The following is a 13024-nucleotide window of genomic DNA, read 5'->3' as shown; positions in this document are numbered from 1 at the left end:
CAAACACCCTGTTCCACTCGGACTCACAAGATCCAACCAAGGTCCTGACTGCATGGGTAAGATTACTGACTGGTGTGTGTGTGTGTGTGTGTGTGTGTGTGTGTGTGTGTGTGGTGTGTGTGTGAAAGGTGTGTGTGTCTGTGTGAGTATCGGCAGGCATGTTTATGTGTGTTTGTGCACTTTTATGTACATTTCAGTCTTGTACTGTCTGAGCTTCAGTGTTGAGAGTGCATGTATATTAAGAGTGTGTGTTTGTATGTGGCGGCACTCCTCGAACGCTCACGGGTCGCAGACAGTCTGAAAGCACAATGAACCCTGGGATTCCTTCTCGGGCCGGACTCTGAACGGTCACCTGTGAAAAGGAGGGGCAGTCGGAGGGGGGAGAGGGAGCGACACATGAACAAGGAGAGAGGGACAGAGAAGGAGGGAGGATCCCGTCAGAGTTAGAAAAACACTCCGGCTGCGTGTCTTTGTCTGTTTTTCACATCTTCTCAAACATGCCCCTCCCATCAAACAAACCCTCTCCTCTCCGCACGACTGCACCTACTTTCCCTCGTCCTGCTGCAACCTTATGACGCTCCTAGCTTTCCTCTTTGTTTCTTTCTCAAGGTGGTGCGTTTAACGAGAAGGAGCCATTCACTACAGCAAAGTTCTTTTATCCACAGCAGTAAATCATGGTGTTTGGACACATACACACACAGTGCCTGGATCATGCAGCTCAATACAGTGGAGTCATTTATACGTGTCCTTGAGGAGCTGGAAGTGTGTGATTGTGTGTGTGTGTGTGTGTGTGTGGTAGTATGTGTGTGTGTGTGTGCATATATGAAAAGCTCCACTCTGTACACAGTAAGTATTTATGTTCGTGTGTGTTTGTATCTTCAAGACATGTGCTGCACTCATGTGCCTCGGATCATGGCAAGCAAACACTACTACCAACATGCATCACTCTCTGGCATTAGCAGTATAGAAATTCTGGGTGACAGTTTTATTGTGACTAATGCTGGGATCACATCTTTAATCAGCTGTTTTATAGGTCTACATCCATGTTTTAAAAGCCCCTCTTATTATCCACAAGGATTTGTTATGCAAAGGTTGGTCTAGAAATAGAAGCAGAATCCTTTATTTATTACGCGTGCTGCCATTTGACGGCGCCTCTATTCACTGACTTGACAGCAGCTACACATTTTCTCCTCTTTGGTAAAGTTAGGGAATTGTGTTGCATTAAATTTAAGGGATCCTATATTCCCCACTGCAGTTTTTCTCCCAGAATTCCTATAGTTGAAGGCTGTTCTCCAATAAGCAAGAGGCACTTTTTTTTTCCACCATGACAACCACATACCCTTTACCTCAAACACGAGCTAGAGGGATAGAAATTGGAGGCTGGGATGGAGAGCGAAGAAACAATTTGACAGAATAAGGGGGGGGGGATAAGGAGGAGAAGATAAGGGGACTGGAAGAGGAGCAGAAGGGAGGTGGTAAAGGGGGAGGGGAAGGAAACGCCACAAAAGCAGTGATAGAAAATGTAAAATAAAGAACCACGAAAGAAAAACAAAGGAGCAGAAACAGAACTAAAGTGCCACATCACACGGTGTAGTAAATCACAATCCAGGATTAGAAACTCAGCCTATCAGAGTACAGCTCAACAAAATGCATGCTCGCCCAACAATTCAATGTGTTTTTTTGTCAGTAAGATGAAATAACCCTGTCTGTCTTCTCTAGTTCAGGTTTTCGACCAGTTTGTGGTGTGTCATACCGTACTGTGAAGCCTCGGCCTCTTCTCCAACATGGCCTGTCACTGTGTATTGCATAAAATAATTAAACAATATTTATTCTTCTCTCTCTCTCTCTCTCTCTTTTTTTGCATCAAAATAATTTGATGGTAGTTGTCAGTAAGCTGTATTGCTGCTCTCCACTTCTCCACCAGTCCAAATCTCTGGAAACCTCTCTATTCAGACAACAGTACAACAAGGATTATGCTCTCCTGTATTACACGCTAACAGTGTAACACAGACACATACGCACACATAGATGCCCAGGCTCACTCCTTTACCCAAACAGTTTGTTCAATAATAATGACACCAAACAGAACACTACAGAAACTGATCAAAAACAAAGCTGCGGAAAAATAACGAGCGTTGCTACAGAATTTATCGAATGGCTATATCGTGATTAAGTGTATCAAATATCCAATCAGATGAGTTGATTCTGAGTGCGGTCCTGGCTATTGACAGTTATTGATCAGTATGTGCACAGGTCAATACAAAATAAAGTCACAATGCACCAAACACAGTCTGTGGTCACTACAGCAACAGGACATGCAGGTCAACGCATGGCTGGTTGCTCGAGGTGACAGAACAAAAATTGCCAAGGGCAACCAACACAGGCAATCAATCGCCACAGCAACCCAAACACAGGCCAACCAATCAACTTACAACAATGCGAGAGGAAGGGGGGGTCAGGGCTTTATCGGTCACTAGGCAACCATTGCCATAGCGATGGGGTCCTGGTGAATTATGATTGGACGGAAGGTTCTTGGGTGAGGTAAGTTGCCGTTTCAGGAAAAGATCAAAACAGCAGGAAAGAAAATAAATAAGATTGTAAAAGAAAATAAAAAGGAAAACAATATTTTAGTATCTTTCACTTTTCCTGAGATGATTAATTTATTTTTATATGAGAAACCCAATGCATAGTCACTTCAATGTCATGATAAGCTTTCTCTCTTAACTTGTAACAATATCACTACCAGTTAGCATCTAAAGTTACCCTTTGCATCTTTCTTTTTCTCACCCTCTCCCCAACATACTACCCCTCACTTCTCTTCATGTAGTGCCACTCGCCACCTCTTCACCACCACCTCTTCATTTGTCCTTCCTCCAGTCAGCAGTCGCTCAGTAGGGGCGGTTAGCATCTTTGGGCCTTTTGAGCTGCACTTTCAGTCTTTTCATGCCGATCTGGAAGCCATTCATGGCCTGGATGGCGGCTTGAGCGCTGGCTGGGTTGTCAAAACTCACAAATCCTGACAAAGAGACACAAACGGACTCACTTTACCTTTTTTGTCACCTTCGAATTAATACGATATATCACGCACACAGCCTCAGTCTTTATGTGCTTGTCCTTTCCTCGCTCTGATACACACACACTCCCCTGTACTCCCCCCCCGCCGCCACCGCCGTCTGCCCCCCTCAGTCTGTGTCTCACCGAAGCATTTACTCTGGTTGGTGGCACGGTCCACAAACACTTTAGCTGAGATGACATTGCCAAAGGGCAGGAACATCTGTAGCATCTCAGAGTCGCTGAACTCCTGGGGCAGGTGGTAGATGAAGATGTTACACCCCTCTGGACCTGAAACATACAGACACATGCACACCAGCGCACACACACACACAAACAGCATAGTGATGAATGATTTTGGGTGGTGAACACCTCTTGACAACTTTGAATAAAGACACTGAGAGAGGGGCGTGGCCCGAGTCAGACAGGAAGTGGCATCACCTTCTCGTTGCTGCTGTTGCTGGGGCGGCTGGTGTTGCTGGGCAACCAGTGTTGGCTGGGGGAACGGCTGCCCGACCAATCCGTAGGCAGCAGGGTACGCCGCTATTGGGAGAGGCAGACAGTAACAAAATGTGATTGGGTAAAAACAACAGGTGGCAACATCCGAGTGTCCAATAGAGTCGCTTCATTTGAGCTGAAGCGTCTCCTGCTGAAGGTGAAAACTATTAAGTGGAACAACTGAAGTCTCCTAAACAATGACACTGTTGATCTGAGTCTGGTTTGCAGACACTACTTTCGCCCTTTTACTCCGTGGCCATGAATCATTTACACAGATGGCGTAAAAGTACGGTTAGCCGTATTACATTATAGCCAGCCGCTTGTGTCACATTGAAATCTGATAAATCATAACAAAATTAATTCAATCAGCCTGTCCTTGAAACATCTCTATCCCAGACTGTCAGAAAGCGGACACTTTGCTTTCATTATTCCCTTCCATGACTTGTCTGAGCTGCCTGCTGGGTTGGTTAAATGTGTATTGTTATTAGCATAACTTCAGATGGGCTAGAAATATATACATGCAGGCTCTGTTGTGAATTTGAAATCATTTTCATCACATTAATTTTCAAGCAATGTTTGCTGATTTGAATCTGTTCCTTTTTTTTGACAAAGTGAAACGTAATTTGCAAGGTAAAGGCCTGCTGCTTTAGATTAAATGCCACAAAGATCTAAATGTGATTCCATAAAGTGCCACTGACTGTGACTGTGGGAAGACAAAGTTCAAAGATGATTTTAGGTGCATCACTAAATGGAGATACATCTGACAATGTGCCACAGCAACAGTGAAATCTGCTCAAATAAAAGATAATGTATCAGTGCTGTTGCTACCTATGCACAAAGTACCAAGTATGACAAAACAACAGTCAATAAAATAACAACTATAAGAATAATTTGCCTGAATTCTAAATGAAAAAATTGTTATCACCAATTCAACAAGCTCATGAATTTGTTCAAAATAACACAGTCATGGTGCCTGATTTCTTATATCTGTTTTTGGTTTGTTTGCTTGTACCTGACAACATCCGAAAAGTTTCAGAAACATTGTAGTGAAAATTATAACATGAGTTGTGGCCAGACAGGGACACTTGCATCGCGCTTGTAGCTTTGTTTCAAAGTGTGTTAAAATTATGCAGCGCTGGCATGTGTAATAGGATCCATATGAGCTGCTCCAAAGCAAAGCTTCTGTGCAGATTTAAAGAGTGTCAAGAATAAGTGTTGGTCACATCAAGTTTTGTAGAAGCCTCATATAAACCTATGCATTTCAATCAGGAATGTTGAAAGTTATAGACACCGTGGATGTTTTAGCAGTCCACGACAAGAACTGTAAAATTTTCAACTTAATTATGCATTACATATTAAATGAATATGTGAGGATTCCAGGTCAAAATGACAACCAGCTTACAGATCTGTCTGTACCTGTGTAGTGCTGCATGCCTGCGTAGGCCTGCTGTAGAGGATCCAAGGCGGCTGCAGGACTTTGAGCTGAGGGAATAAAATAAAACCTCTAAGCATGAAAAAATACAGATTTCACAACATGTGTCTGCTGCTCTGTTCTATACAACCCTAAATTCAAACTACCTTGGTAAGGGTGGACACCGTTGGAGTATAATGTCTCTGTTTGCTGTCCGTTGGTGGGAGCTGGCACGCTGCTGTAACCATTCACACCTATTGGAGGAGGGAGAGCGGGCACGGGCGTTGCTGCAATAGTTGGTGGAGTGTTTGTCCCTAAAAACACAAATCACACCCATGAAAATTAAGCTCAGCTGCTGCAAAATAAAAAAATGAAGAACTTATAAACCTGAAATACAGCAAAGTGCAAAAATGAAATTAGGGGTGAAAGCCAATAGCCATTATGCAAATGCAATGACATTTTGTCTATATAATCAAAACATAATGTAGAAATGTAAGTGGTGAATTCTACAACCGTGCATTATTGCAACAAATCCAACAGTGTTTTAGAAGAAGTTGCGTATGGGCATGGGAACCTACCCGAGGACGGTGTGATGGGTGTAATGGGTGTGGCGATGATTCCGTTGGCATTGAGCGCTGCCATCTGCTGCATCTGTACAGCAGCAACTGTTGCCACTGGAGACAAGTACGCTGACTGGGCAACCAGGGCCTGCTGTTGGACAAGCTGTAAACATGGAAGGGAAGAGAGCGGGGAAGGGGATTCGGAAGTCAAGGGGGAGGAGGAACAAAGGGGAAAAGTGAGGGAGAAAGGAAAATGACAAAGAGATAGTTGAATTGACATGGGAACCAGGGGGGAAAAGAGAGGGAAAGATGAAGGAAAATTAGAAGAATGGGACAGAGGAGGGGAGTGATGGAGGAACAGATGAATAGAGATCTAATTACAAGGCCATTATGTCCAGAGTCAGTGGGTTAATGGTTGTGTGTTGCGGGAAAGCTAATGCCAGATGACGTATGTTCTGTTGTCTGGGTAATAACATTAGCCCCAATTACACCACTGATAGCCTCTTCAAACGTATTACATCCTTTCATAAGCACAGCACTACCCTTACAAACTTGTTTTGTTCATATGTGTGTAGTACAGTGAATGCTTGCCTGTGCGTTGACCGCCTGCGTGTAGGCATTGTAGGCGGGGAAGTTGAGGGTCATGGGGCTAAAGATGCCCAGTTGGGAGGCCACCTGCTGCATCCTCCTCAGTCCTCGCTCCTTCTCTGTGTCCGCAAACTTCACCACCAGACTAGATGACGCCCCCTGCGAGGAGAGGGACGAGGATAGAAGTAAAGAACTAAGTTTTAACAGTACTGGACTGTGCCTTTATCCATTCAATTTCTCCATTCAATTAATCCTGGCTGAGTCACATGGGAATTAGGCTCATCCCAGCTCATACAGTAGAGCAAATATACATTTACTTTGCATTAGCACTGACAGATCATTTAAACTCTCCCTTGTGACACACATGCCTCAGGTAGAATGGAGATGCATTAAGTAATGTGTGCCAGGGATATGCAAAGTGCGCATATGTGTATTTTATGTGGCTGACTTCAACAATTGAGATCGCTTGCATGAAACTTACCGGCATTGTGCGACTCCCGTGCAAGCTGTTGATGGCAGCTTGAGCTTCAGCGTGCCCTTGGAATTTTACAAACGCGCATCCTGCAGCAAAACATCCAGTAAATGAATGTGTGGTGCTGAATGAAATAAAGTCATCTGATGTGTCTCAGCTGTTAGTGCCAGAGCAATCATGTTACCTTTGCTGGTGCCATCGGGTCCTCTCAACACAGTACACTCGTCTATGCTGCCAAAGGGCTCGAACAGCCTTCTGACGTCCTCGTCACTCTGTTGCTTTCCCAACATGCCCACAAATAACTTCCTGTCCTCTGAGAGACCAACAGAGCATGAAAGAAAATATACAGATTTAGTCCTAAAGTCCTCCAAGAGCAGACTTTTTTTTCTCTCAGATTAAAGAATGGGTCTATGGAAACTACCACCTTTGTCCACCAGGGAGCAGTATTGACTGGAGAAAATGCATAAGAACCCTGTCAAGCACCTTGTTGACCATTTTCTGTCTGACTTGACACCTGCTTATTTGTCACCGTTGTTGTTTTGTCTTCTTAATTCAATAGCAGGTTTGAAGTGACGGCATTTAGTGGCTTCCGTTAAAAAGATATCTGTATCAAGTGAAACGTTCACTGCGACGGGTCTGGTTGGATCAAGTGCAGACAGGACGCGTTGAGTTAATCAGTGGCCTCACAAGGACTGAAAGACGCTTGTTTGTGTTTGAATACTTAAGTGTGTCTCACCTCCTCTGCCCTCGCTGTCAGCTGGTTTCACCTGGATTGGCCGATTCATCTGAGGGACAAACAAACAGGGACATAAACACAGATGGTCAACAAAACAACTCTCATTTTTTTCAATGTAGGACATTTCACATTTTCTCTTGCTGACTTTAATTGTTGATTCTCAATGTAACTTTAAAAAAGTTTTTTTTTATCCATTTCAAGAGATTTTTTCAAGAAAGGTGTCAAATGACACTATCAGAAAATTCCAACAGAAAATACTTCTATTCACAATAATGGTTTGAATTTTTCTAAAACGTAAAACAGTTGTTTCCTTGTGTTCTTCAGCAACAGATTAATGGGGTTTAGTAGGTAGCAGTTGTGTTACAGCAATGTGCCAGGTCTCTGTCTTTCTGTGTCAGACAACACACACACACACACAATCTTACTACCTCTGATTTCTTACACTTACACACGCATGTGCACGCACTCACACACACACACACACACACACACACACACACACACACACACACACACACACACACACACACACACACACCACAGCAGAGCACTGGGGGGATTGAGAAGTGATGAGATTAAGAATGCATGCCAGCTGATCTGGATTACAGAAGAACTACGGATTAGATGAGGGACAAGAGCAGGCTGAGATACAGAGAAGAGGAGGAGAAGGGGGCAGGGGTGTGAGAGAGAAAGAGAGAGAGAGAGAGAGAGAGAGAGAGAGAGAGAGAGAGAGAGAGAGAGAGAGAGAGAGAGGCAATGGTTTATAGTAAGGTGAAATGACAAGTGTGTAAAGTGAACAGGGGCAGTCAGCTAAAAATAAAAGGATAGAGAACAAGAAACAGAAAGAGAGGCCTGGGGGACCCCGACTGATTTCGACCGACTAAAAGGGCAGGTGGAAGGCCAAGAAGAACCCTGGGAGTGAATGGGAAGGCTTGAAAAATAAGTATTACATGAGAAGCGAGATAGACAGACTGAGTGGGAGGATGAAAGCAGAGCTGTCCCTCAGAGGATGATTGAAAAAGAATAGAAAAGAGAAGGAGTGAGGAGTGATGCGTGACTTAGTCGTGACTTCCTCCTTGTAGAATATGTCACGACTACAGAGATCCCTCACTCAGAGTGATAATGCATGCAAAGACATTTCTGTATGTCTTTTAATCTCCATATGCTAAGCGTTAAATGCACAGGGTTGAAACACATGAATGGAGGCATACGCGGCCACATACTACACGTGCACACACTGCTTAGTCATAGCACAGAAGCAATGAGACAGAGTGTTAATACCGAAGGGTGGAGAAGGAGAAGGGCGGCAGAACGATGGCAGGGAGAGGAAAGAAGTATAAGTAAGAGAGAAAAAAAAAGGATGGATTGAAATAAGCAATGGAGGGTAAAGGGGACAACAGGGTTGGGTTGAACAAGGAAGAAGCATCAATTCGCAAAGCAAGGAAAAACAAACAAGCATCCCCCTGGAGTAGGTGATCCACTATTTTTGTCATCCAATCAGTTTTGGAGCATTGAAATCCTCTGAAATCAAATCTTCTTTAAAATAAATGCATTCTTTAAAATAAATAGCCATCCATCTGAATCAAAGGTGACAATCATGAAAAGTTACTGAAAAATTCGATGAGGAGACCAGAAGATTAAAAGAAAAGGATGAGATGGGACGTAGAGGAGGAGGAGGAGGAGGAGGAGGAGGAGGAGGAGGAGGGGGCAGGGAGGGGCTGGGGAGGGCATGAGGAGAAAGAATGGAGACAGATCCCAGTGGGGTGTTAAGGCAATGTAATGAAGCTGGTAATTGAGGAGAGGGCAGAGCAGAGAGAGACTGATCCATACATTTGATTAATCAGCTCTTAGCTGTCACCACAAAGCTATTGATCTACAGCAAGGCCTTCAAGCACGTGTGCTTGCACGAGCATGCACGCACGCACGCACGCACGCACGCACACGCACACACACACACACTCAGTCTGCAGAGAAAAAATTATATACATTTTTAACCACACACCTTTATCGACTTAAGCAGTCAGCATGAACATAAACTTACAGAAACACACACACACACACACCACACACACACACACACACACACACACACCCACACACACAAGCCGTAACATTCCTCTATAACCTTGGATTCACGGTGTCTGTCCGTCCATCCATCCATCCATACATCCATCATCCATCCATCCATCCATCCATCATATCCCTGTCCTGATGTTATTGTTGTCCATCCACCCTGTCATCTATCTTGCGCTATCAACTCATCGATCAGTCCCGTCTTGTTCATTGATTTTGGATTGTGTTGTAGAGCAGGCTGATTGTAGCAAGATTTGTGTCCACTAACCCCTTCTCTATCCTTCCATCCATCCATCACCTCTTCCATTTCTTCCTTCATTGAGGTTAGTCTAAAACAGACTGAATAGTCACAGCTCCTGATTCCAAATGAATCACAGTAGGTCGATATGAAAAATGCTGTTATATTTGAAGAGCGTTCCCCTTTCAATGTTTTCCAGTCAGGACTTGTACAATTCATACAATGTATTCTGAAAGATGAGAGGAAGGATCAGGAGATGGAGACGAGCAGCAGGTGAAGAGAGCACATTGCCGCTACGGAGACAACACAATGGCATCGGAAAATTGGCATGGCAACCAGCTCGTTGTCATGGCAATCGTATGACGGCACACTGGGTAGGTAAACAAGGATGCTGGTTGCCAAGGGCGACTGCTGTGCTCTTTGGATAAACAAAGAATTTATCCTGGAGAATGATTTGCTGCCTTTATACTCCATTCCCAACACATTTCCCTGTCTTGGATGGTGAATATTAAAACTTGCACACGAATACTGAGCATGATATAGAGGAAGGAAATGCATAAGAATAATGAAGAGAGGTGTTATCAATAAGTACATGTGAGTAGGAAGGTGAGGAAACTGAATCCATCCTGTCATCGTGAAATTAAAATTTCCTTGAGTTCAAGAGAAAAATGCAGAGTATAGTCAATCACACTGTACTCCAGTCTGTCTTTTTTCCCTCTCCTTCTCTTTAACACACATGAACTGCCACACACTCCTTTCAAGTCAAATTATCCTCTAATTACTCACGTTCCAATTAAGACTTAATTAACAGTAACCATCTGTAAACGTGTGCACGTATGAGGAGCTGGCTTCTTACTGGAGTGTGGTTTGATCCATCCTGCTGCATACTAAAAAGCTCGCGCTGAGAGACAGTTTCTGTATCTCTGCGGAGAGTGAATTCGTATGGGAGGCGACGAATGGGGGGAGAGATATGTGATATATGATTGTGTGCGAGCTTGCATGAGTACATACTCAGTGGAGGCACGTCCACTCATACATGCATGATCAAACTCCGCATGCAAACACAGCTCCATTTGCATGCTGTGGTGACAACGCAAACACACAAACAGTACATGCCAGTCACACATGCACGCACACACACTCACTGACACACAGTGCACACAACACTTTTTCACTCCTCCAGTGCATCCGCCCTTCTGTGCACACAGAAACAAACACATACTACACACATACAGTTAATCTTGCTCCCTGCAGTAATGCAGAGAGGATTGTGTCAGGATTAAGGGATATTAAATCCTTGGATTATCCAATCAAATCGTATTCGACCCCCTCCCCCACCTATGCAAAATCAGTGGAATAAACCATTGCACCATGTTTGGAGGGAAGGGTAGTGTCCCTATTTAAATGTGTGTGTACACGCACTATTTGGAACATGGATTAAATAAAGCGTTGATTTTTTTCCCCCCCTTTGCCATCAAAATGCTGGAAGGCAATCTTTTAGAGAATGAAAAAAAAATTCTTGGAGACAAAAATGTAAAAACTGATTACAAGACGCAGAAGGACATATACTGTGTGTGTGTGTGTGTGTGTGTGTGTGTGTGTGTGTGTGTGTGTGTGTGTGTGTGTACGTTAACAGACACAAACATTTGCACTCTTTCTTCACATCACTCTTACATACAACCACCAGCACACACGCATGCACGCACGCACGCACGCACGCACGCACCACCACACCACACACACAAACACACACACACACACACACACAACACACACACCACACACAACACACACACACACACACACAAACACCCTTCCCCCTTCAATCTTCCTCTGGAACACTCCATCCATGCAATTTCACATGTCCATTTTCCAGAGCGCACAAGAAAGGAAAACTATTTTTATCCCTTCTCCACGATCTAGCATTATTTCTGCCTCTTCCTCTCGCATATCCTCGATTCCCCTCCTTCTTCTCTCAGCTCCATAATCCCTCCATACCCAGCCTGATGACATGGCCATCACAGCATTTTCTTTTTTATCTTTTCTATCCCTTCCCCTCTCTCCTTTACCGCCCTTAACTCATTCACTTCTCTTTAATACAGTTTTTTTCTAGCCTGTAACATACATCACATGATTATTAACTCCTCCATCATTTTGCCAATTTTATGAATTAAAAAAAAACAACTAAAATATCCTTGTTGCTATGAGTTTTACATAAAACTCCACAAAGGTTTTATATAATGCTAACTTTGTTATGCATTTGACTGGAATTACACAAGTACATCATATTGACATAGATTTTTAATGTAACGTTATTATCCCAATATAGACTGAATATTGTTTTAATGCAAGTGTGAAACAAAAATAAACTCAAAACACTTCTACCTGAACTGATTCAGTTCTTCAGTTAGTGCAAATTATTGTTGAGGTATTTTAGCAAAACATCAACCGTTTCAGTAATTTCTTAGAAGCAGATCTTTGGAGGAAAAAAAATCCTTGTTTTCTGTAAAAGGCTTTCTGTTAATCATGAAAGAGTAAAGTACAAAGCAAATAACTGTCCTATCTGAATATTTGATATCAGCACCAATCATCAACACGACCAACAGACAAGATGTAAATTTGCAGATAAATATGCGGCATGAGAAATTAGTCACTCTACACATCACGGAAGATCCCCAACAATATTAAGTCGTAAATCATATTAACATTTTATTTATCACTTATTAGTTTTTTTGTATCATTTGTGTCAGCAAGTCTGTACAGAGTGTGCTTTCGTGTACAAGTGAGGATGTTAATATTTCAGTGGAATTGAATGTATTGTAGTTGCAACCCCTGATTCTCTGCTGAAGCTGGGCTTACACCTCTACCGTGCAGCGGGATGAAAACACTGAAATGTGAGAAATAGAGAAGCGAGAGATAAGGTGGAGCAGTTCTACAGCCCGGCTCCACCCCACTTCGCCCCCGCCTCTCTATCGCACCAAGTTAAGCTTTGCATCCTCCAGGTTACCTAGCAACCTGGCATCTTGCTCGGCGCCGTTGCTTGGTAACGGGGGTCGACAACCATAATACAAGCTTGCGCGCGGCCCATCCCCCTGCGCTCGTCCCTCCCTCTATCTCTCTCATTCCATTCTTCACACCTGAGAAGTCTGCCCTCAACTCAATACTTTATCAAGCTGTTAACCCTTCATCTGCCTCTCCCTTGAAGTACAGATTAGCCACACATTTTATTCTCGCTGCCATGATCGTTTTTCCTCCATCACGCTCCCTAGCGATGTATCAAACCATTCAGAACGCAGAAGTAACTTGCCCTGTTGAGCCCTATAATATTTATCTGTTTTAGTCGAACCCCAATGAGAGAACATTCTGCATGCAGCATTGAAGCACTCACTGAAATTTG

At 43.5% G+C, this 13024-nt stretch overlaps 1 protein-coding gene across 1 annotated transcript in view; it reads right to left on the bottom strand.

Moving 5' to 3' along the window:
• Nucleotides 1-260: 260 nt before the first annotated feature.
• The window catches only part of LOC115397442 (CUGBP Elav-like family member 3), a 23306-nt gene continuing 10542 nt past the window's right edge, over nt 261-13024 (bottom strand). Inside the window, 11 exon segments of the mRNA XM_030103765.1 lie at nt 261-354; nt 2855-3016; nt 3199-3342; nt 3493-3594; nt 4966-5031; nt 5128-5274; nt 5539-5683; nt 6112-6267; nt 6590-6669; nt 6765-6893; nt 7317-7365. Of these exon segments, the coding sequence (XP_029959625.1) occupies nt 2889-3016; nt 3199-3342; nt 3493-3594; nt 4966-5031; nt 5128-5274; nt 5539-5683; nt 6112-6267; nt 6590-6669; nt 6765-6893; nt 7317-7365 (1146 nt within the window). The 3' untranslated portion in view covers nt 261-354; nt 2855-2888.

The sequence above is a fragment of the Salarias fasciatus genome, chromosome 11 (assembly GCF_902148845.1).
Source record: "Salarias fasciatus chromosome 11, fSalaFa1.1, whole genome shotgun sequence".
Classification (NCBI taxonomy): Eukaryota; Metazoa; Chordata; class Actinopteri; order Blenniiformes; family Blenniidae; genus Salarias; species Salarias fasciatus.
The sequence above is the reverse complement of the archived record's forward strand: the minus strand, read 5'-3'. Positions and strand labels throughout refer to the sequence as shown.